Below are 25,394 nucleotides of genomic sequence, written 5' to 3' on the forward strand. Positions count from 1 at the left end.
GGGGCCCCGGCCTGCGTGCGAGGACGGCGCGCTGCCCCGGGAGCGCGGGCGGCAGGGCGCGCGCGGGGGGGCGGCAGAGGCGCGAGGCGCGCGGGCGGCCGGCGGGCAGCAGGCGGGCCTGCGCCGGCTCTAGGCGGCCGACCTGTGGACTTGGTCCCTGCTCCCTGCGGCCCGCCTCCCTCCGTGAGTACCGTCCCTGCCCTTCTTCCGGAGGAGCCTTTAGCCCGGGGCCTGGGTGAGGGGCCAGGGGTTGGTTTAAGGAGCGGAGTTTCCCAGAGGAGGGCCGCACTGGCCCTCCCTCGCCGCGGACGCCCCTCACATGGCCACAGGTGTGGCTGGCTGAGAGAGGTGTGCTTGGGCCGGTTCCCCAGCCCCTTACACTGGGGTAATAAGGGGCAGCTGGTGCCATCCATTGACAAGTGACAGGCACTTTCCAGCAACCCGACTTCCAGGATCGGCAGCCCAACCAGTTCTACCTCTACTCTACTTAGGGAAACTTCACCACCACCAGGTCGATTCTCGTGGGTGGCAGCCACTATTTTGGTTTTCCTTTGTATTAAAGATAATTAAAGGTTGTACCCTGAGTTGAGCCCCTTCCACTTCTTCTTTACTTTGCTATGGATACTCTGAATACTTCAGGTGGTTCTCTTTCCAATTTAGTTCTGGTTCATATCATAGTTTTGGGATGGTTTTTGTTTTTACAAAACTATCTAGATTTTTCCCTTCAAAGTTTCAGTTTCATAAGCAGCTAAGTCTTCAGAATATTTATTGATCTGTTTGACAGTTTTGTGCTTAATTTTATCTTCTAGGAGGTGCAAAATAATTGTACACTAAGAAGCCATGGAGAAGAGAAGTGTGGATGAAACAGAAAATGGAGATGCTTTCCTTGACCTGAAGAAACTGCCCACCTCCAAATCCCCCCATCGCTATACGAAAGTAAGTTTTGTTTCAAATGAAGTAATAATGTATAGCTATTTCATTGGAATTATTTAAAGTGGTAGTTTTGTTCTGACTCATTGGGGACTAAATAAGTCTTGTAAAGCATCCATTTGGTCATTTTTAAGTGTGACTACTGGGTTTAAACTATAGGTTTTAGGTGAAATTTGTAGATAAGTGTTTGTACCCAGATGTTCTTTAAAAGTTGGGTGATTGGGTGGTGGGGATCAGGTGAGGAGTCCAGCTCTGGGATGTTTCACAGAATCAGTGTCTTTTGTATGGATGTTTTCTTGGAAGTCCAATTCCCTAGAAAAGGAGTTTGGCTGGAGTAATTGGATTTTTTAATCTTTTCTTTTTTGTTATAAATTAGATGTAAGCTCACAAAAGCAAGCCTTCGGTCATATTTCTTTGCTGAAGATTACATAGTGATTTTAACCTGTCTGTTACAGTTTTTGGAGATATGTTTTTATGTGGTACCCTCTTGTTTCAGCCTCTGAGTGTGAATTTAGAGGTGTGTATAGCTGCTTGTAAACTGGTTGTCTTAATGTCTTCTCTGACTAGAAACCACAACAAGGTTTTATAGGTAGTAAAGATACTACATCTGTGTCATATTGGCTGCTGAGTGTTTCTGAACAGATTAACAAGTTGCAGTGAACTGTAAATTAGTTTCTAGCTTTCTAAAATGTCTTGAGCTAGAGTATATAAAATGCTCCCAAAGGAGAAAGTCTTGAAACTGCCGATGACAGGGATTATGCTTTAGTTGAGCCCATGTCCGTATTTCTTTGGTATGAATGCCATCATCAACTTCAGCATGGCCTATGTCCCTGACCTCCTAGGATACTCACTAAAGCTAGGCCTTGTTTGTACTGCTTTTACTTTTCCCTAGTCGTATAAAGTGTCAGATGGTGTCAGGTAGCTGTTTTCAGAATCAAAGAAAGAGAGAATGAATGGTTAAACAAATGCATTAAGAAGTATGCCTTGGAATTTTTAAGTCTAACATGAGTTCTTGATTGAGTGCTTTCCCATCATGGTGTTTTCTGTTGTGATAGGATGTTAGTTTTCAGGGTCTCTCTACATAGCCCTAGCTGTTCTGGAATTCACTAATGTAGACCAGGCTGGCTTTAAACACACAGAAATCCATCTGCCTCTGCCTGCTTATTGCTGAGATGAACATTTGTCAGATAGATTGTGAACTACGTATTCCTATTCAGGCTTTGCTTTCCAAATGCAGATGCTCTCATGCTTGAAAAGGACTCCACAACTTAAACTCGTTGCCTAAAATGTTGACAGGTGAATTCCGCATGTGTCAGATGAAGGGAATGGCTTTGAACTACTTGCAAGCTTATTTGATTTCAAATTTCCTAGCTCTTTTTTTTTTTTTTTAAAGATTTATTTATTTATTATGTATGAATACACTGTAGCTGTCTTCAGACACACCAGAAGAGGGCAGCGAATCTCATTACGGATGGTTGTAAGCCACCATGTGGTTGCTGGGATTTGAACTCAGGACCTCTGAAAGAGCAGTCAGTGCTCTTAACCACTGAGCCATCTCTCCAGCCCCTCAAATTTCCTAGCTCTTGTTTAGCTTTTTTGAAGGAGTCTCATGTAGCCTAACCTGGCCTTGAACTCTTAATCTTCCTGTATTCTTACCTACCAAGTGCTTTACAAGAGGAAAACTTTACAAATGTAAAGCACTTGGTACTTGCACAGTGGTACAGGTGCCATCAGCTCCAAGCACTTTTTGAATTAAAATTCTGATTGATGTTCTAATATCCTGCTCAAAAGGAAAACAAGAAGAAAGATTAGTATTCTTTATTTTTCCCTATGTAGCACACACTGAATTCAAACTCATGGACTTCCTGCCTTAGTCTTGTGAATGCTGGGGTTTTAAGCATGAGCCACTCACTACACACAAATCAGCATTATTCATTTTGACAGTAAAACCACAGAGTTCTGTCATACTTAAGTGTGCGTTAAAGATCTGGTTAAGAAAAGCATTTTTAGCTGAGATAGTAGTGCATGCCTGTAATTCTAGCACCTGAGAAGGTAAAGCAGAGGATTATCATGACTTCACAGTCAACTTGGCATACTAGCAACAGCCCTGTCTTGAATAAGATGAAAGAAGCCAGATACAGTAGCACACAATTGAAATCCCAGCATTTGGATGGTAGAGGCAGGCAAGCAGATCCCTGAGTTCTCAGCCAACCTGATCTACAAGGCAAGTTCCAGGGCAGCCAGGGCTACAAAAGAAACCCTGCCTCCAAAACAAAATAAACAATCAAAAAACTGATGGTGGCGGTACATGCCTTTAATCCCAGCACTCAAAAAACCAAATGATAAAAGGAAAAAAAATTAAGCTTAATTATTGAGGAGCTTAGTTTTTTTTTTTTTTTTTCGAGACAGGGTTTCTCTGTATAGCCCTGGCTATCCTGGAACTCACTCTGTAGACTAGGCTGGCCTCGAACTCGGAAATCTGCCTGCCTCTGCCTCCTAAGTGCTGGGATTAAAGACGTGCACCAGTACTGCCCAGCAAAGTAGAATTCTTAACACTTTAGTTATTTCATTGAGAGCAGCCTGTCTCTTTTCAAAGAAAACTTGAAATGATTCTATGGTGTCAGCACTATAATGGATATTAGTTCTACAACTATGTTAACTTTTGAGACATCCTATTCCCTTTTAGATATGGAGATCACATTACTGAAATAAATACAACATTTAGTAGTTTATCTTCTACTTCAGGCTTACATTTATGGGACAGAAAGTCTAAGAGTAGTATGGGGAACTTCTGTCATCAGTGTTTGTTTGTGTGGGGTTTTTTGTTTGTTTTTTTGAGACAAGGTTTTTCTGTGTAGTCCTGTCTAGAACTCACTCTGTAGACTAGGCTGGCCTGGAACTCACAGAGGTTCTCCTGACTCTGCCTCCACCTCCTGAGTCCTGGAATCAAAGGTATGTGCCACCATTGCCCAGCTATCAGTGATTTTTTTTTTTTTTATAGTGGTATGTTCTGTAGAAGTCTTTATAAGTACAGGGTGTTGACTTAGAAGATCAGAACAATACATTCGTCAGGTGAGAGCGCACCCTACCTTTGACTCTTAGTTTAGGGATAATGTGAAAAGTCTTATTTTGTTTTCCTTAGTGGTATAAAATGTAGTTATTTGATGGGGTACTTTATAGGGCAAACACTGTCTTTTCTTTAGTCTCACTTCTTAGATATTAATGTGCCCAGGAATTACATTATAGGTCTATAGGCATCAAGAAAGCATGAGTTCTAAAAGATACCTGAGGGATGGACCTGAAGGTTGTTGTTTTTTTTTTTTTTTTTAAGTGCCTGTGATATTGGTCAGATGACCATACTTTGAGCAGTAAGGCTTCAGTCCTATGGAAGACTAGCAAATGGTGTTGTCAGATAACTGAGATAGATAGCTGTACCCTGAGGTTCAAAGTGGCCTCTGCTTTGGTTCCAAGTGTATCTTTGGAACTCAGAGTCACATGGTGTCTTCACGTCAGCACTTAAGCCTCTGTGACAGATAGGATAGTATAAATTAAATGGGTTGATCATGTGCTCCTGTCATCTTGAGGGTCTTAAGTCATTAATATTTAATCTCTGATCTGTTTTGCTAACCTGTGGTCCCAAGAACAAAAGCTGTATTTTCCAGCTGAGCACAGAGACACTGCTTTCAGCTTTCAGAGGCAGAGATGGACAGGTGTCTGTGAGTTTGAGGACAGCCTGGTCTGCATAGTGAGTTCAGGACAGCCAGGGCTATACAATGAGACCCTGTTTTGGTGGGGGTGGAGGGGGAAGGAAAGTAAGCCTCAGAAAACAGTAAGATTTAAATTCTAGGTAAAAGTTGGTAATCAGTTGATACATTTCCTATACAAAAATCATCTTTGGCAATTTTATATGTGCTGTCCATAAACTGAATTGAGTAGTAACCTCTGACAGGTGACACTTCAGTGATGTATTTAGCATAAAAATAAGAATGCCTGTTTTGAGAAAGGCATAGTTGGGAATGTGAAAAATCATTATCCATTCTTAATATGTCAGCTATCCAGTACATAGGTAACTGGAAGTTCTTAGCTGGTCGGCTAGACCATAGGTGCTGGGTTCTGATACTTCCTACCTCTCCAGTTCTAGCTCATCTTGAAAAGTTGGGACTCAGGTTCATGACCCCCATGAGTCCTACTCATCATAGTCCCATCATGATGGGAACTTTAGCTAGATAAGAAGCCAGTCATTGCACACAGAAATTTTTAGGAGGGACCTTTAATTCAAGTAAGGTTGCTATAATAGGACACTAGGCTTATGGGCAATCTGCCCAAGGATCTGGGAATTTGCTGAGGGTTTCCAGTGGTCCAGCTAGACAGGAACAAGTCTGGTAATTAGTGGCACAGCTTCAGAAAGGGGTGATACAGCTTGTCCTTGCAAGCTTTCGAGAAGAGAGGAGAGGCTAAGGATTGTTGGGTGCCACTCAAGGACTTGATTACTACTTTACCATTAACCTGTAAGACCTTCAGTTTTAAACTTGGCCTGCCTGCTCCTCCCTCCCTCCTCCTCCTCCCACTCTCTCCTCCTACCTCCCCCCCCCACACACACACACACACACAGGGTTCCTCTGTATGGCCCTGGCTGTCCTAGAACTTGCTCAATAGACCAGGTTGGCCTCATGCTAGGATAGAAGGTATACATCCTCATCACTTACACTTCTCTTAATCTTAATTATTCTCCTTTAAAGTGAAGATGCTACTGCTGATCTTCTAGGCACTTTTATGGTGAGTAAATGGGAAAGTGCAGGTCCAGTATCTGGTACATATTTCTGCTAAGAACTATATGATGTATTAAACAGGCCTACTTAAAGATGGGTCTCATTTTAATACCAGCTTTAGAATCAAGGCAACTGCTTTCTAAATAGCAGCAAGTAACCACCTTCTTTTGCTGTTTTTGTCTGACATGGAACCTGTGTGGCCTAATGCCTACTAGGTGTTCCCTTGTCCCCTAAGTTGTACTGTCCATCTTCAGTCTAACTCGGAAGCAGATTGCCATAAAAGTAACTTTTATGTTTGTTGTTTCCTTGAACCTGCTTACTGTTCTGTAGTTTTATATTGTTTTAACAGTTGTATTGACTATTTAAAAGGGAAGGTTTATTTTTATTGCATTAGCCAGTTGCACAGTGTGAAATTTTTGAACAAAAGAAAGCTAGGGTGTTGTTGTTTGGTGTTTTCTTTGCAACATTTTCACAGTTTCCTAAGCATTCTCCACTAGAAAAGTCTCTGTTAGATCAGCCACTGTTAGGTTAGAGTGGGTATGGCTCAGTGTGGTGCTGGCCATCTACAAAATTATTTCTGGCATCCCCTTTATTTTAGTAGCTGGCTAGATTCATCAGTGACATTGGCCTGATTGCCTGCCACAGGTGTTTTTACCCCATTGTTGTCTTTGTGTGTGTTGGATGTGTATGTTGTACCTATGTGAGTGTGTAGGTAGTAACACCCATACGTGTATATGCTATCTGCTTTATTGTCCTAAGACATAATCCCTCAACTGAGTCAGAAGCTTGCTTGGTTTTTTGTTTTGTTTTTGTTTTTGGCAAACTTGCCTGGCCAGCAAGCTCATGGAATCCATTGTTCTCCATCCCCATTCTGGGTATAGCCATATTCTAATTTTTAGATGGATCCAGGGGATTCAAACTCAGTTCCTTAGGTTTGTAGAGCAAGCACTCTGGTCCACTGAACTGTCTTTGCAGCCCCCCATTATTCCCTATTTTTAAAGCTATATTATCTTTGAGATCAGTTCCAGTGAAGTATCAGAGCACTACCCTAAGAAGCCTGATGGGCCCAGCCCAATATTGATGGGCATATGGAAAGTAGGGACTGGAAGAGGAGGTCAAAGGTGGGCCTCCACCTAGGGCTGTTGTTAGGACAAGAGCATTCATTAGAAAGAACATAGGTTACTTCTAGAGTTCTTTGAGTTTAAAGAACTCTAAAGACTTCCACTAAAGTCTTGATTTTTGAAAAGGCAAGCCAGGAAACCCTGTCTTGAAAGGAAGAAAAAAAAAAAGCAAAACACCTTGTTTATACTGAACTTGTTACTGTTAAGAATCAAATTCAATGCCAGTGTGTGGTGGCACATACTTTCAATCCCAGTCCTCCAGAGTCAGAGGCTGGTAGATCTCTATGAGTTTCAGGCCAGCCTGGTCTACATAGTGAGTTCCAGATCACACAGTGCTATATAATAGAGGCCCTGACTCAAACAGTAACAAACAGAACCAAATTCATTTTACAGAGTCTTTTGTCCCCTTCTGCATTGTCACCTGTGTCAGGATGCTAATGCTGCTTCCCTGTGGGGCTCTTAGAGAAGTATTTGGATGAGGAGCTTAGTCATTGTTGCTTTGGATTTCTATCCAGACTTATTCATGGTCTCCTTTTACACTGATTACCAGAGTGTGTGTCAGTGTCTCCCAGATTGATCGTTTTGGAAAGCTTAACAAGGTTTTTAAGGGAGTCTGACACAGCTTCCTTTGGTGTCTGTAGTTTGGGCAGTTAATTAGTAGCTTGTTTCTGCCTGGTCAAGTTTTAGCAACCTGTGCAAACAGCGAGAAGTCAAGGACTAAATCCTCTCATATGTATGGGATGATTTCAGAGGTTTGGTCCACAGTCTGTAAAGTCAACAGAAGAGTGTTCTCACATTCTGATGAAATGCTCAGGAGGAGCAAGCATACCCAGCTACAGTGGGTATCTTCAGCCAAAACCAAGAGTTTTCTTTGATAATACCCATAAAGGGGTTCTTTTCATGGAATAATTATGTTAAAGCTTGATGAAATTGCCAGCTGTGTAGTTTTAATCCCAACATCCAGGAGGCAGAAGCAGGTGGATCTCTTAGTTCAAGACCAGCCAGACCTACAAAGTAAGGCCCTGCCTTAGAGAAAGGAAGGAAAAGTAAACTGTGTTGACTTAACTAATAATCTTTTATATATGCCTTGGGACATTGCTTGAATGTAGGACATTTCAGCTCTCTAAATTGAGCAAGAAGGCTTCTGTCTGCCCACCTAAATATCCAGGTAGATTTTGGGCCACATTTTGAGCAACATACTCAATTTATAGCATTAACTTTTCTTTCTTTTGTTTTTGGATTTTTGTTTTTGTGAGACAGTCCCTCTGTGTAGACCAGGCTGTCTTGAACTCACAGACATAGTGTTGGGATCAAAAGCGTGTAACCATGCCCAGCTGCATTCCTTTATTTTTCTTTCATGATATCAAGGATGAAAGCCTAAGGCTTCACTCATGCAGAAGTTCTGTTACACCCCAAGCCTAAGAACATTAATTATTCAGTTTTGTTTGTTTCAAGACAGGGTTTCTCTGTATAGCCCCAGCTGTCCTGGAACTCCCTCTGTAGACCAGGGTGGCCTCTTGTCTCCCGAGTGCTGGAATTAAACATGTGCACCACCATTGCCCTACTTTTGTTTGTTTGTTTGTTTGTTTGTTTCTGACACAGTCTCATAGTGTAACCTTGGCTACTGTGGAACTAGCTATGTAGAACAGGCTGGTGATCCTCTTCCCTCTGCCTCTTAGTGTTAGGATTAAAGTTGTGTACCACCAGGCCCACAGCATTAATTCTTAATCTCTGTAGGACTTAAAATTACAAGCAAATGAAAGTATACCCAGATTCTAGGCTTTGACTTCTACTATTCTACAATTCACGGTACTAGAGTTGTTCATACTAATGGCTGGCTCCAGAGTGAGTCAGGACACAAGATAAACCAGAAAGGCAATGTTGCCCATTTATCTATTACTTTTGGACTCAGTCCTAGTATGTGACCTAGGCTGGCCTGAAACACCTCTCAGCCTCATGAGTGCTGGGGTTCCAAGTGTGTACTGATAGACCCTGCAGAAAGCAGTAATTGTTTCACTAAAGCTTTGGACATATAGCCCACTTGAAGTTCCCACTGACAAAATCTTGAACTGTTTGGGCATCAAAATAATTAAGGATATCAATGAATTAAGTAAGGACCATTGAGTTGGCTGTAGTGGTACATGTCTTTAATCCCAATCATAGAGATAGTCTTGTTTGACCGTCTTATAAATCCCCTGATCCAATTCTAGTCCTTTTGGAATTTTAAGTCCAAAATTGTAAGAATCGTGTGAAAGCCACACCTGTGATCTCAGCACTCAGGAAGTAGGGGCTGGACATTAGTTAAAGGCCAGTCTAGAGAGCTTGTCTTAAATATCTCCCTGTCCTCCCTCCCAAAAAATCTTATATAAAGTATTTAAACTAGACACATAGAAGGGAAATAAATTGGAAGTATGTGGCCTGAGAAATGGAGTGCAAATTTTTCATGGGATTTCTCTTTTTAGGAGGAGCTCTTGGATATAAAAGAACGTCCATACTCCAAGCAGAGGCCATCATGCCTCTCTGAAAAATATGACAGGTATGAGTGTTACTGTTAAGAATTGCATTATTGGGGCTAGAGTGGTGGCACGGCAGGTAAGCATCTGCTTTTTCAGTGGAACAAAGTTGAGTTCTTAGCACCCACACCAGGTGGATCACAACAAACCTGTAAACTCCAGCTTCAGGGGCATTTGACACCCCTGGCCAGTATGGACACTTGAACTCATATGTACATACATATAAGTTAAAATTTAAAAATAAATTTAAAAGTAAGTAAATAAAAATTTATTTAAATGGAAAGAATTCCATTGTTGGAAAGTTGTTGTTTTAGTAGCACTATGACTGAGGAAATGTTAATATTAATAGCATGGCCATCAACTAACCAGTACTGAAACTAAACTACAGAGTGCCTTGGTTAAGGTCACAGAGCAGATTTAAACCCAGGAGTCTTCATGCCAGGGTTTCTTCCCCAGACTCTGTGGTTCTTGCTGTGATTTCACTTCTTTAACAGTGTGCTTTGGGGAAGTTTAAGGAGGACTTTGAGACCTTTATCACAAAGCCTTATTGTGTTTTAGGCTCCTTAAGGAAAAGCAAAGGACTTTGGTTTGAAGAAGCTACCTAAAAATGATCTGAAAATGTACAATAATACTATATTATATTTCTTTTTTTTTAAAGATTTATTTATATGAGTACACTGTAGGTGTCTTCAGACACACCAGAAGAGGGCATCAGATAGTTGTGAGCCACCATGTGGTTACTGGGAATTGAATTCAAAACCTTTGGAAGAGCAGTCAGTGCTCTTAACCACTGAGCCACCTCTTCAGCCTCCTATATTATATTTCTTAAGGTTACTTTAGTAATTTCCTTTTTGTTGTTGTGGGGATTTTTTGTTTGTTTGTGGGTTATTTTGTTTGTTTTGTTTTGTTTTTGAGACAACATCTTTTTACATAGCCCTTGCTGTCCTGGAATCTGCTCTGTAAACCATGTTGGCCTCAAACTATAGAGATCTTCTTGTCTCTGCCTCCCAAGTGCTGAGAAAAAAGGTATGGGCCACCATGTCTGGCAGTCTTAGTAATTTCTTAAATATCATGTGGGCCGCTATTTTTTCTTATAAAGTGTCATGTTTAATTTTCTGGGTTCATTGTACCACATACCCACACCCCTAGTGCTAGGGCTGGAACCCAGGGCCTTACCCATGTTAGGTGAGTGTTTTTATCATTAAGCTACCTCTTCTCTATGGATAGACTTTTCAAACCTATATACAGGCAGTTGAGAAGGCCTGTTGAATCTAGACAAGTCATTACATTTTCCTGATGGTGATGATACCTGAATAGTGGCTATTTTGATTGGCTAGGAATTTTCATGCGTCTCAGGCTTGTTTGTTTTTTTTTTTTTTTTTTCATTAAAATTGTAAAGGCTCTGTATACTTCAAGTTTTATTATTACAACTTTTTTATTTCCATAAAATAGATTTACCATGAGCACACGAATTAGTTTTTATGCTAAATTAGATACTGTACCTAGTGACAGTGCTACAGATAAGAGTGAAGCAGAGAGTGAGCATTTGTTGGCTCCCTCACAGACATCCTAGAAGGTGGAGAGTATCTCCCTGCTGTGAGGGCTTGAGAACTGTTGACTTGTTTTTCAAGCAGTGTTCATGGCTAAGGATATAAAGCAGGTAGAGCACCAGTGAGTCTAATTACCAATAAACAAGAAAATAAAATTAAGAGCTGTTTTAGGAAAAAACTGAGATTATACATGGAAATTCTAGCCCAGTATGGTGCTGCATGCCTTTAACCCCAGCACTCAAAAGTTAGGGACAAGAGGATCAGTGTAAATCTGAGGTCAAGCTGGTCTAAGTAAGTTCCAGTCCCACCAGGGCTATATAGTAAGACTTTTGTCTCAAAATAACAACAAACCCAAACCAACAAAAAAAAATTCTAGAAAAATACATACCGGGGCTAGTGAGATGGCTCAGCTGTTAAGAGCACTGGTTGCTCTTCCAGAGGTTCTGAGTTCAATTCCCAGCAACCACATGGTGGCTCACAACCATCTGTAATGGGATCTGATGCCCTCTTCTGGTGTGTCTGAAGACAGCGACAGTGTACTCATATACATAAAACAAATCTTTAAAAAAAGAAAAAGAAAAATATATACCATACTTTCTAGGAGGTACTTCCGGTCAAAAGTTAAAGCTTCCTCTGCAGAACTTGGGAAAGATCTTTGTGTGGAACAGTTACTATAGTTCATACAGAGGCCAGGGTTTCTGAACTGACAGTTTCATTTGTATACAGACTCCTGTTTTTCAAGTACCTATTGGTGTTACATTATTCGAAAGAAACTATACTCAAGTAACAACTGTTTTTGCTTTCATCTTGAATAGGGTAATTATTTGGAAGCAGCCATGGCTATCATGTAACCTAAAGAAATTAGGTCCTATTTGAATTATTAATCTTCAAACTCTAACTAATGTTATCCTCTAACCTGTAGTGATGGTGTCTGGGACCCTGAGAAGTGGCATGCCTCTCTCTACCCAGCCTCAGGGCGGAGCTCCCCAGTGGAAAGTCTGAAGAAAGAGCCAGAATCAGATCGACCTTCTCTGGTGCGCAGAATAGCAGGTAAGTGCACAATTACTTATTAACGATAGAGTGCTTTGGAGAACATGCTCCTGGTTGCTGGTTTCCTTCTTAGCCCCTAGAGTTTTACATACCAAAGAGAAATGGCATCAGAAAACTCATTTACTAGCTGTATTTTTCATAATGAGCAGAGTAAAATCATAGTAATAGTCTTCCTATAACAGTGGCAAGTTAGACTATGTGCTTTTAAATTATAAGGTACTATTGTCTTTGCTGGCGTGAAAGTGTTGACAGCTTAATACATGTGGAATCACCTAGAAGACAAGCATCCAGGACAAGATGCAGGAATTATTTAGCATTGGTGCCTGCCTGTGAGGAAATGTCTTCATTAGGTTAACTGATTGATATGAGAAAACCTGTCGCTGGGCAGTGGTGGTGCACACCTTTAATCCCAGCACTTGGGAGGCAGAGGCAGGGGGATTTCTGAGTTCGAGGCCAGCCTGGTCTACAGAGTGAGTTCCAGGACAGCCAGGGCTATACAGAGAAACCCTGTCTCGAAAAACAAAACAAAACAAGAGAAAACCTGTCTTAACTGTGGGTGGGATTATTCTCTGGAGATTTATTCTTTTTTTTTTTTTTGGTTTTTTCGAGACAGGGTTTCTCTGTGTAGCCCTGGCTGTCCTGGTACTCACTCTGTAGACCAGGCTGGCCTCTAACTGAGAAATCTGCCTGCCTCTGCCTCCCAAGTGCTGGGATTAACGGCGTGCGCCACCACCGCCCAGGAGAAGGGTCTTAAAGCCACACACACAGTGACACATTTCCTCCAAGGCCACACCTCCAAATAGTGCCACTCTATGGGCATAGCATATTCAGAGAACTACACCTACTGTGCATACATGAAGCCCTAGGTTTAATTTCTAGCACTGAGTAAGTTGGGCATGGTAGTTCAAGCCTCTAATCTGAGCACCGAGGAGATCAAAGCAGGAGGATCAGAAGTTTGAACTCATCTTCAGTCATACATAGTGAGTTAGAGACTGGTCTCAATGAGACCCTGTCTCACCTGGAAAGAGCTATTTGTTGACAGCTAGTCATTTATGTCTTTAATCCCAGCACTCAGGAGGTAGAAAGCAGGCAGATCTCTGTGACTTTGAATGGTGAGACACTGAAAAATAATTAAAATAAGATAAAAAGCTGTTTCTGGTTTTACAAAAGAGCCTAAAACAGTTTTGTTTTTGTTTTTTTTAAAAAAAACTTGGGCTCTGCTTCAGGCTAGTTTTTTTTGTTTGTTTGTGATATGCTTTTCTATTTCTTTTTCTTTTTTAATGTGTGTGTGTATATATATATGTATGTATGTATTCACTTTACATCCCAATCACAGCTCCCCTCCCTCCTCTCTTCCCAGTCCTACCCTCTCAAATACATCCTCCATTGCCCCTCCCCTTCTCCAAGAAGTGGAGCTTCCCTTAGATACCAATCTATCCTGGGATATCTAGTCCCAGCAGGACTGGGCACATCCTCTTCCGCTTAGACCCAACCAGGGAGCCCAGGTATCGAGAAGGGGGTCCTACGAAAGGGAGTAGAGATTGATGCAGCCTCTAGTCCACTTGTTAGGGGACCCACATGAATACCAAGCTGCACATTTGCTACAAATGTGTAGGGGGGTCTGGGTCCGGCTCCTGCATGCTCCCTGGTGCATCGCCTTAGGCTCTGTGAGCCCCCCATAGTCCAGGTTAGTTGACTCTGTGAGACTCTATGTGACACGCTTTTCTTTATTGAAATTGAATTTATATATGGAACCCTTACATACAACATACCTTTGATGTTCTGACATGTATCTGTATGAAACCATTACCACAATCAAAATAATAAGCATTCTTGATCTCTCCTATAAGTGCTCTAGTGTTTGAGTGCCTCCTTTTTACCCATTCTCATTACCTCCAAGAATGAACTGCTCTTCTAGATGAGTTTACACTCTTAAAATTGTATGTGACTAGAATTGTCACCATACATTTTCTTAAGTGAGGCTTCTTTTTGGAAACAAGGTTACTCTGTAGATCAGGCTGAACTCAAACCTTTATCCCTCTGGGTCAGTCTTTCATGAACTATAGCTGGTTGTATCCATGTTGTTGAATATGTAGTTCATTTCTTTTTATTGCTTAATAATAGATTATATCTATTTTTCTGTGAATAGTAATTTGAGTTGTTTCTAACCAAAGTTGCTGTGAATATTTATGTATAAGTATGAGCATGGGTATAGGAATGTTTGTCATGTGAGTTAATACTTAGAAGTATTATGGCTAGTGCGAATATACAGTGTTTCAGGAAACTACCCCAGGGCTGAAGAGATGGCAATGGCTGATTTTCCAGAGGTTCTAAGTTCAATTCCCAGCAGTCTTCAAGCTTCTTATTTTTAAGGTGGCTAGACATTTGATATTCCTGTCAGCAGTATTTCCTGCTTGCTCCACATCTTGGTAGCACGTGAAATTGTTCGTCTTCTTCATTATAGCCATCTAGTACATAGTGCTGTTACGTTATATTGTGACATCCACATATCTTTGCTGAGGTGTCTGTTCAGTCATTTATCCTTTTTTGTTGTTTTAGTTTTTTGACACAGGTCTTCCAGTGTGCCCAGATTGACCTCAAACTCAGCAGTCCCTGCCTTAGGCTACTAAGTACTCTATGGGCATTCTATACTATGTCCAGCTCACTTGTCCTTTTTTTTTTTTTTTTTTAATTTAAGGAGCCAGGCAGTGGTGGTACACACCTTTAATCCCAACTCTTGGGAAGCAGAAGCAGGCAGGTCTCAGAGTTTGAAGCCAGCCTGGTCTGCAGAGGGAATTCCAGGACAACCAATAAGGATTTCATGTACATGTTGTTTTGTCTGTATGTACATCTGCATAACAGAAAAGAGCATTGGATGGATCTCATGGACTACAGTTAGAGATGGTTGTGAGCTGCTGTGTGGTACTGGGAATTGAACTCAAGACCTCTGGAAGAATAGTGTTAACTAACCACTGAGCAACCTCTCCAGCCATTAGTCCATTTTTTAATTAGATAGGGTTTTTTTTTAAGTCACTGTGTTTGTTTGTTTTTTTTTTTTTATTTTATGTACATTGGAGTTCTGCCTCCATGTATGTCTATGTGAGCATGCTGGGTCCTCTGAAACTGGAATTATAGACAGTTGTAAGCTGCAATGTGGGTGCTAAGAGTCCTTTGGAAGAGCAGCCAGTGCTCTTAATCAATGAGCCATCTTTCCAGCCCACTATTACTGAGTTTCTTTGTTTGTTTGTTTGGTTGGTTGGTTGGTTGGTTTGGTTTGGTTAGTTTTTTGTTTTTCGAGACAGGGTTTGTCTGTGTAGCCCTGGCTGTCCTGGAACTCATTCTGTAGACCAGACTGGCCTCGAACTCAGAAATCCACCTGCCTCTGCCTCCCAAGTGCTGGGATTAAAGGCGTGTGCCACCACTGCCTGGCTTATTACTGAGTTTTTATATGCTATGGATTTGTGTTTCCCTGAGAAATGTGCCTAGAAATGTTTTCTCCCCAGTCTTTAATTTCTAAATATCGTCTTGAACGAACAGTTTTAAACTTGAAGCAAACCTTGCTTACCAGGCCTTCTTAATGGATAACACTCTTGTTGCTATGCCTCAAAAACACTTTGCCTAACCATCAGCAAAGGTATTCTCTTATAGTTTAGGTTGCACATCTAGAGGCTTTAAATTTTTAATGTAAAAAACCATTATAAAGAGCCATCACATTGGTAAAGATACTTGTTGCCAAGCCTGACAACCTGAGTTTAGTCTTTAAAGACTGACAACATGGAGGAAGGAAAGAGCCTGTCCCCACAGATACCCTCCTGTGAATCTGTTGATAAGCCCAGTTGCCAGCCCAGGACATCTAAGTATCTAAGATGTTGGTTTACTACCTTTCTCTTTCTGTCATCTTTTCAGATCCACGAGAGCGAGTGAAAGAGGATGACTTAGATGTTGTTCTCAGCCCACAGAGACGAAGCTTTGGAGGTGGCTGCCATGTGACAGCTGCTGTTAGCTCCAGACGCTCTGGCAGTCCATTGGAGAAAGACAGTGATGGGCTTCGCCTGCTTGGTGGACGAAGGATTGGTAGTGGAAGGATAATTTCTGCCCGAGCCTTTGAGAAGGATCATCGTCTTAGTGATAAGGACCTGCGCGACTTGAGAGACCGAGACAGAGAGAGAGACTACAAGGACAAGCGGTTCAGGGTTTGTTTTCTAACCCCCTTGGTTCTCAAGTGCTTGGGATTTTTTTTTTTTTAAGGTTTATTTATTTAGTATATATATAGTACTCTGTCTGCCTGAAGAGGCCATCAGATCTCATTATAGATCTTTATGAGCCACCCTGTGGTTGCTGGGAATTGAACTCAGGACCTGGAAGAACAGCCAGTGCTCTTAACCACTGAGCCATCTCTCCCATCCCAAGTGCTTGGAAATTTGATGCTCACCTCCTTTGTACTGCATTTCTCTGTTGTTGCTCTCACAATGGTACAGAATCCAACCCAGGGCTGCACACTTGTCAGCAAGTTCCCTAGCCTAGTCTGAGTTACATCATCCTAACCCCCCACACCCCAGTTACTTTGAGAAGCTGGGGATCGCAGACCACTCACAGTAAACACAGAGAACTCAGGTGGCAGTGCAAGAGTTGGGGTGTACTTCAGATGCACAGCACAGCATCTGCATTTCAGCTTCTGTCATCAGTTCATTAGGATTGGTTACAGTGTCGCATTAGAACTTTACAGTCTTTCAGTCTTGCTCTTTGTACTTTTTCAGAGGGAGTTTGGAGATAGTAAACGTGTCTTTGGTGAGCGTAGACGAAATGATTCATATACTGAGGAAGAACCAGAATGGTTTTCAGCTGGACCCACCAGTCAGTCTGAAACCATAGAGCTGACTGGCTTTGATGATAAGATTCTAGAGGAGGATCACAAAGGTAGAAAAAGAACAAGGCGACGGACTGCCTCTGTGAAGGAAGGTCAGTATCAATTTTCAACTTGTTTTGAAATAATGACATGATGATTGCTTTAATTGCACAATTAGTGATGGGTGCCAGTTTGTAAATGGTAAATTTTTAGTGTTCTGGCTTTATTTTTTGAGTGTGTTTGTAAAGACACTGCCTGCCAAATCTTTTAGGTATACTTTTATCATGATTATGAAATATACTCATAAGAACTCGGCCTTGGGGATTGGAGAGATGGCTCAGAGGTTAAAGAGTACTGGCTGCTCTTCCAGAGGTCCTGAGTTCAATTCCTGGAAACTATATGGTGGCTCATAACCATCTATAATGAGATCTGGTGCTCTCTTCTGGCATATAGGCATACATACAGGCAGAACACTGTATACATAATAAATAAATAAATGTTTTTTATAAAAAAAGACTCAGACTTCGGGCTGGAGAGATGGTTCAGTGGTTAAGATCATTGGCTGCTCTTCCAGAGGACCTGGGTTTAATTTCTAGCACCCACATGATAGCTTATAATTGTAATTCTAGTTCCAGGGGATCCAGCATCCACATACTGACATACATGCAGGTAAAACACCAATATACATAAAATAAAAATAAATTTTATAATGGAAAAAAAGAACTTAGACTCTACTGTGTACTTATTTCAAATATAGTTGGAAAAACATGTTTTGGCAGATATTGGGTAATGGGAAGGCTCTTAATGATAATTAGTGTCAACTTCCAAAGAAGTTAAAACAAACTTGGAAATAAACTAATGAAATATATTTAAAAGTGAGAAAAAAGGAGACATCACAGTTCTTTCCTGTTTCTTTGTTTGTTTTTGTACACTTTAAGTGTGGTAGGCTTTTTTTTTTTTTTAATTTTTATGTGGGCACATATTCTTCTGGTTCTGGGAATTCATAGGTAACTCAGGAGATTCTAGGGTGGTTGTTGTTGTTGTTGTTTGAGACAAGGTTACTCTGTGTAGCCTGGGATGTCCTAGAACTAGTTCTATAGACCAAGCTGGCCTCAGCCACCTAAGTGCTAGGATTAAAACCAGGTGCCAACACCACCTGCCTGGGAGATTCTGCTCAATTGCTTTTGAGAGATACCATTGTTTACTCCACCAGAATGAAGCAGCATCAGCCAGTATGGCTGTTTAACTGATGTTAGAGACCAAGCTTCTGTAGAAAATAATGTTTTCTGTGACTGAGATAAAATTCAAATGTCAGCCATTCGTGCAGGGTTTTGTTCTGGGACAAGATCTCATGTAGCCCAGACTGGCACCCAACCCAGCATGTAGCTGAGGCTAGCCTCGGACTATACTGCACCATAATCTTTAGTACTGGACTTGTATATAGATGTGTCACCAAGGCCATTATTGTTTGTTTTCTTAATTTATTTTGTGTGTGTATTACTGGAGGTATTCTACTCAGAACCTTCATGTGTACTGGGCACTCTGGTCTGAGCTACATCCTAGCCCAGCAGTGTTTCTCTTCAGTTGCTTTTGCGTTATTGCTGTACTAGAGATAGAACCCCAGTCCTTGACCTTGTAAAGCAAATGCTCTACCACTAAGGGATATCCTTAGTTCTTTGTTTTCTGTTGGTTTGGAGTTTGCTTTTTTAGTTGACTTGTTTTGTTTTTAAGATTTACTTACTTGCCAGGAGGTGGTGGCGCACACCTTTAATCCCAGCACCCGGGAGGCAGAGGCAGGCGTATTTCTGAGTTTGAGGTCAGCCTAGTCGTCTACAGAGTGAGTTCCAGGACAGCCAGGGCTACGCAGAGAAACCCTGTCTCGAAAAACCAAAAAAAGAAAAAAAAAAAAGATTCTTACTTATTTTATGTATATGAGTACACTGTTGCTGTCTTCAGACACACCAGAAGAAGGCATCAGATCTCATTACAGATGGTTGTGAGCCACTATGTGATTGCTGGGAATTGAACTCAGGACCTCTGAAAGAGCAGTCAGTACTCTTAAGGGCTGAGCCATCTCTCTAGCCCCTGGCTTTTGTTTTATTGGTTTGTTTTGTTTTTTGACATAGAATCTGACTTGGAAATATAATCACAGATAACTTTGATCTTCTGGTTTTTCCGTCCTCCACCTGAGTTCTGGGATTACAGGCATGTTCCAGTAGGCTCAGTTTTATGCAGAGGAGGGGAATTGAACCGAGGAGTTCATATATGGTTTATTTTGTGTTTGGTTAGGGTTTTTCAGCTTTTCTCTTTTTTTATTTGTTTGTATCTATGCACATACGTGCTAGGAGGCTTGCATTGCCACGTCACCAGGCAGTTAAGGTTCCTGACATAGGTGCTAGAATCTGAGTTCAGGATCCTCAGAATGAGCAGTATGTGCTCTTACGCACTGAGCCATGTCTCTAAATGTTTGTTTTTGAATATGTGTGTTTTAAGCACTTGTAAATAAGTGGGTTTGGGGTTTTTGTTTTATTTGTTTTGTTTCTTCCTGTTTTGGTCATACTTTGCCTAAAACTAAAAAAAGTGGACATTACTGGATTTCAGATATTCCTGGCCTTGCAGAATAAGACAGGGCTGATAAGAGCAGGTAATCAGCCTCTAAAGATCTGTCTTACTAGAGAATTGCTGTAATACATACCAGTATTTTATAAGGGGGAGATCAGTGTACTTAATAAAGGTTTTTTTTTTTTTTTTTAAAAGGTAGGGTAGGTTTCCTAGAAAGGGTAACAATCAAACTTTATATTGGTAATGGACTATAGCCAACCTTGTAGACAAGTAAAAATTGCCCACGTATAGTGATACCAGATGCATGTATAAACAGTGCCAAATAATTTGGCTTCAGAGGCTTGAGTTCAGTTCCTAGCACCCACATGAAGCAGTTCAAAAACACTTGTATATGTTACCAACTCCCCAAGAGGGAGCCAGTACCCTCTTTGGCCTTCCAGATAACTGCAAACATCATGCCATACAACACACAACACAGACACACACAGCTAAGTAAATATAATTATTACTATTTTTAAAGAAAACCTGGGGTTGGGGATTTAGCTCAGTGGTAGAGCGCACAAGGCCCTGAGTTCAGTCCTTAGCTCGGGGGTCGGGGGGACAAAAAAAGAAAACCCACTATACTATAGAAAACTTGGCATATTTAGGAGTGGGGCCACAGTCCTTTTCCTACTCTGTTATTGTTCTAGGTACTTAGCAAGGACTTTTTTCTTTTCTAGTTTCCAGAGAAAGGGTACTAAATGAAGTGCCAGACCTACACAAGAAGTCTGTTTACAGTCATGTGTGACTTCTGCATGTATATTGATGGCTACAGGCACAGAGTAAGACTCGGCTATGTACCTGAACAGGTGGTTTCTGTCTTGGTTTTGTTTTTAGGCATAGTGGAGTGCAATGGAGGGGTGGCTGAAGAGGACGAGGTGGAAGTCATTCTGGCCCAGGAGCCCTCTGCTGATCAGGAAGTTCCAAGGGATGTCGTCCTACCTGAACAGTCCCCAGGAGAATTTGACTTTAATGAATTCTTTAACCTTGATAAGGTGCCGTGCTTGGCTTCAGTGAGTATAAGAACACATGTGCAAACATGGGCGGAAGGAGTTAGAGAATGGCTGAGTGGATCACACCCTTGTTGTGCAAATGTGAAGACTGAAATGTAGATCTCTAGAACTCCAGTAAATGTTGGGGCAGCATGGTGGTCCTCCTGTAATCCCAGCTCACAGAAAGTGGTGACAGGATTCTTAAAGCAAGCTAGGTAACTGAACTAGCTCTGTTGGTAAGCTGTGGGCTCAAATGAGAGACCCTGGCTCAGTTTATGAAGTAGAGAGTGATTAAGATGCCTAGCATCAACCGCTTGACCTCTACTTAGGCACAGCATATGCACCCAAACATGTGTGTACCCCCCACAGGAATGTTCATATATACATGCTACACACATCCATGCATGCACACGCATGCGCACAAAATAAAAATAAGCCTATAGAATCTGAGTGTGGAGGTATACACTTAAAATCTTAGCATTTGGGATGCTGAAACAAGAGGAGTTTGAGTCTGAGGGTAGCTAGAGCTACGTGGTCATTTCATGGCTTGCCTGACTGCATAGTAAAATGCCATCTCAAAAAACTTTTTCATTTGATTTAAAAAGTGTTGAACGGCTAATTTTGGTTAAATTTGACATAGTGTTTCTCTTTTTCCACAGGGATGGGTATCTTTTGTTTGTTTTGAGATGGGGCCTCACTGTGTTAGATGGCCTGGAACTGAGAAATTAAAGGCCTCTACCACCACTCCCCAAATACATATGTATACATTTTTTTTTTTTAATCAAGGAAATCTCTACTAAGGACAACTAAGTATCACACCTCTCAGCTCTTTCATCAGCTGATAGCTGAAAAGGACATAGCAAACGCTATCCTGATTTAGAAATCAGAGCTATGTCCATTTCCTGTGCAGGAAAGAGGTTCTGCTGTCAGAGACCCTTCTTGCTCCTATGATGAAGATGACCAAACTTTGCCAGCTATGATGGTGCATGCCTTTAGTCTCAACACTTGCAAGGCAGTGGCAGACATATTTCTGTGAGTTTGAGGTCAGCCAAGGTTACACAAAGAAACCCTGTATCAAAAGCAAAAAGGAACTGGGCGGTGGTGGTGCACATCTTTAATCCCAGCACTTGGGAGGCAGAGGCAGGCGGATTTCTGAGTTCGAGGCCAGCCTGGTCTACAGAGTGAGTTCCAGGACAGCCAGGGCTACACAGAGAAACCCTGTCTCGAAAACCTAAAAAAAAAAAAAAAAAGAAAAAGAAAAGACAAACCAGGATTTCATGGTTTCTTTTAAACCTTAAGCCCTTAGGGGTTTTTTGAGATGAGTGTAAAAGTGCAAGCTTGTTTCTACTCTTGATTATAAAATTTTACAAAACACAAAGTTGGAGCCTGGAGAGGTTGTTCAGTGGTTAAGACCAATATCTGCTGTTATAGCGGTCCTAAGTTTGAGTACCAACATCCACATGGAAGCTCACAACTGTCTCTTTACACCAGTTCCAGGGTATCTAACACCCTCATCTGACTTCCAGACACTGCATACACATGGCGCAAAAACATATACAGGCAAAACATTCATAATGTTTTAAAATTTAAGTAATAAGATTTAAAGTTTAAATTGCAAAATTTTAAAAAGAAAACAAGGTTGGTAACAGCGAAATTACTCTTCTCACTGGGCAGTTAGTGGTGGTACATTGCCAGACTGGCCTTGAACTCAGAAATCCGCCTGTCTCTGCCTCCTAAAATTCTTAGTAGATAAAGATTTTTACTTTTAAAATGATTTGTTTTTACTACGGGTCAGTGCACACATGAGCCACGAGTGGAGGTCAGAGGACAGCTTTGTAGAGTTGGCTCTCTTTCCACCTTCCATGGGTTCAGGTCATCAGGCTTGTACCGCAGGTCCCTTTACCTTCTGAGCCATGACATTGAAACAGTAATTACACCTTTTGGGGTGTTTTGTTTTGTTTTGTTTTAGCTTTGGGTTTTTTATATAATTACTGTTTACACCAGATTGGTTGCTTTTTGCCTGCACGCATTTGTTCCACTGGGTATCATTTCTGGTACTTTTATATCCACTGTCTATGCTTTGACTGACCAGAGTTGTTATCCTTCTGTATGTTCTTCCTTTTGATGCTTGTTTTTTGAGACAGGGTCTCAATGTGTGTGGTCCAGGCTGGCCCTCACCTCCCAAGTACTGGAGTACTCGACACCACCCTTAGCTAGCACTAATTTCTATCTTTTGACTTCTCGAGGTTGTCAAGATTGAATTTCATGATATTCCTTTCAGTCCTGAGAACCAATAGTTTCATTCAAGCATTCCTTCTTAAGCAATGCCTGACTGAAGACATCAACATCACTCTGGTGCTGATTAGTTTTGAAACTAAGTCCCCTGATAGTCTTACCTTTTTTTTTTTTTTTTTCTATCCGAGACAGGATTTCTCTGTGTTGCCCTGGCTGTCCTGGAACTCACTTTGTAGACCAGGCTGACCTTGAACTCATAAATCCACCTGCCTCTGCCTCCCAAGCGCTGGGATGTGTGTGCACCACCACCGCCCAGCATCCTGATAGTCTTTCTAATGAGCAAGTGGCAGAGAACCGAAACACTCTACCATGGAGGCTTTGCTGTCTGTGCTTGGGGGTGGGGGTGGGGGTGTTTCTGTGCTTTTTGTGCCCAAATTTGAGTTGCTCAGAAAAGGTCCGGGAAAGGGAAGACAAAGGCTCAATTCCTAAGTTCTGGAAGTGGTTTGGGTACTTCTTTGACAGCAGTGTCAAAGGAAGTTTCAGAGAGTGGCTTAACATTTAACCTTCATGGCCTTTTCGATTTAGCCCCTTTTTTTCTTCCTTATCAGATGATAGAAGATGTTCTGGGGGAAGGGTCAGTCTCCGCCAGCCGCTTCAGTAGGTGGTTCTCTAACCCAAGCCGGTCAGGGAGCAGATCCAGCAGCCTTGGATCCACACCCCATGAAGAACTTGAGAGACTGGCAGGTAAAATGACTTCACAGTCAAGCCTCATATGTCAAGTGGGCCTTCCCTGCATGCTTCATTTTGTTTTCATTAGTCAGTGGTCTACTAGGGCTAAAGAGGTTTTAGATACTGAAAAGCCTTCAGTTTCTATTCTTTTTATGCTGTGGAAGGGATGTTTTCAATTCTCAATGGGACCAACTATGACATTTATTTACAAAATCAGGTTTGGAGCAAGCCGTCCACTCTCCTGGACAGAACTCGGGGAATTATTTTGCTCCTATACCATCGGAAGACCATGCTGAAAATAAAGTGGACATTTTAGAAATGCTACAGAAAGCCAAAGTGGATTTAAAACCTCTTCTTTCTAGCCTTTCTGCAAATAAAGAAAAACTTAAGGAGAGCTGTAAGTATTTGTTGAGCTTTAGGTGTTTTAAGTTCATGTGGTTTTTAAAGATTTATGTATATGAGTGAGTACACTGTAGCTATCCTCAGACACACCAGAAGAGGGCATCAGGCCCAATTACAGATGGTTGTGAGCCACCCATGTGGTTGCTGGGAATTGAACTCAGTACCTCCAGAAGAGCAGTCAGTGCTCTTAACCTCTGAGCCATCTCTCCAGCCCCAGTTCACATGTTCTTAAATGTTCTAAGAATAGAATAGTTTTAATGTACTACTTCTCATGAAGTCAGGTGCATGTCTGGAATTTAGTGTTTTTCAAAAAGATCCAAGCATGGCGCCACAAAACGCTTGAATCTTTTAAGCTCTAGCTAGCCTAGAACTTGCTATGTAGGTCAGGTTGACTTATACCTCAGAGAACCTCTGGCCTCTCTCTCCAGAGTGCTGATATTAAAGCCCTGCACCACATCTGTTCTCTCTGGTTTTTCCTTACGGCCCAGTTGTAACAGCCCAGTGAATGTTTCTGTCCTCACAGGCATAGCTTGCCTGCCCCTTACAACACTACCTCCATTTGCCATGTTCTCACTTAAGCAACAAGTTAGTGCCTTGAGACCATAGTGCAGCCTTGTTGCTGTTAAATTGTCTGGATTCTTGTCCCTAGTAGCAAAATCTGGAGAGATTTATTACAAAGTATCTTTCTGTGTGACACACAGGATCAAGTTTTTGAGACATTGTCTCTTTTTGTAGTTCTAGTTATCTTGGAACTCATTATGTAGAGATCTTTCCAAGGTTTGAAATCTCATACCCCATAGTTCTGCTATCTCAGTTTCTAGCATCTAAATAGCTTTGGTGTAGTTTATTCCGTTTCTTCCCTTTTTTTTTTTTTTTTTTAAATTTAAGATTTGTTTAATTTATATTAGTTCCCTGTCACTCTCTTCAGACACACCAGAAGAGGGCATCAGATACCATTATAGATAGTTGTGAGCCACCATGTGTTTGCTGGGAATTGAACTCAGGACATCTGGAAGAGCAGTCAGTGCTCTTAACCACAGAGCCATCTCTCTCCAACTCTGAATTCTTCCTTTTTTTATTATTATTATTTATTTATGTGAAGGTATTTGTAGAAACTTACTAATTCCCGACCCAGAGTTTTATCCTTCCTTTGACCTTTTAGTTTCTGGATAAAAGACACATACAGCCTTTATATTTACAGTAAGCATTAAACACCAGAACAGCTAGGCAGCTGCCTACCCTCCATGTTGCTAGAATCTACTTTCCTATCGATAACCCTGAGTTATTACTACTTACTATGTTTCACCTGGGCTACTCTTTGGTTTTTTCAAGACAGGGTTTCTCTGTGTAGCCCTGGCTGTCCTGGAACTCACTCTGTAGACCAGGCTGGCCTCGAACTCAGAAATCTGCCTGCCTCTGTCTCCCAAGTGCTGGGATTAAAGGCGTGAGCCACCACTGCCCGGCAAGTGTCAGCCTTTTTGACAGCCTCACATCAGTTATAAAATAGTTGTCATCAGCAGCCAGTGAGAATTCTTCCTAAACACCCTTTGCTTGGTGTAACAAGAACTTTCTCAACTTCTCAGCACATTCAGGGGTTGTACTTTCAGTGGAAGAGGTAGAAGCAGGGCTGAAGGGCTTGAAGGTGGACCAGCAAAT

General features: G+C 41.6%; 1 protein-coding gene across 1 annotated transcript in view; it reads left to right on the forward strand.

Moving 5' to 3' along the window:
* The first annotated feature begins 100 nt into the window (after positions 1–100).
* Positions 101–25,394, forward strand: part of Eif4enif1 (eukaryotic translation initiation factor 4E nuclear import factor 1) — a 50,009-nt gene continuing 24,715 nt past the window's right edge. Inside the window, exons 1-10 of the mRNA XM_028758298.1 lie at positions 101–183; positions 810–936; positions 9,283–9,356; positions 11,806–11,933; positions 15,840–16,126; positions 16,691–16,892; positions 20,218–20,393; positions 23,216–23,351; positions 23,554–23,733; positions 25,322–25,388. Of these exons, the coding sequence (XP_028614131.1) occupies positions 841–936; positions 9,283–9,356; positions 11,806–11,933; positions 15,840–16,126; positions 16,691–16,892; positions 20,218–20,393; positions 23,216–23,351; positions 23,554–23,733; positions 25,322–25,388 (1,346 nt within the window). The 5' untranslated portion in view covers positions 101–183; positions 810–840. The remainder of the gene's footprint in view (positions 184–809; positions 937–9,282; positions 9,357–11,805; positions 11,934–15,839; positions 16,127–16,690; positions 16,893–20,217; positions 20,394–23,215; positions 23,352–23,553; positions 23,734–25,321; positions 25,389–25,394) is intronic.

The sequence above is a fragment of the Grammomys surdaster genome, unplaced genomic scaffold, assembly GCF_004785775.1.
Source record: "Grammomys surdaster isolate TR1022 unplaced genomic scaffold, NIH_TR_1.0 126187, whole genome shotgun sequence".
Taxonomy (NCBI): domain Eukaryota; kingdom Metazoa; phylum Chordata; class Mammalia; order Rodentia; family Muridae; genus Grammomys; species Grammomys surdaster.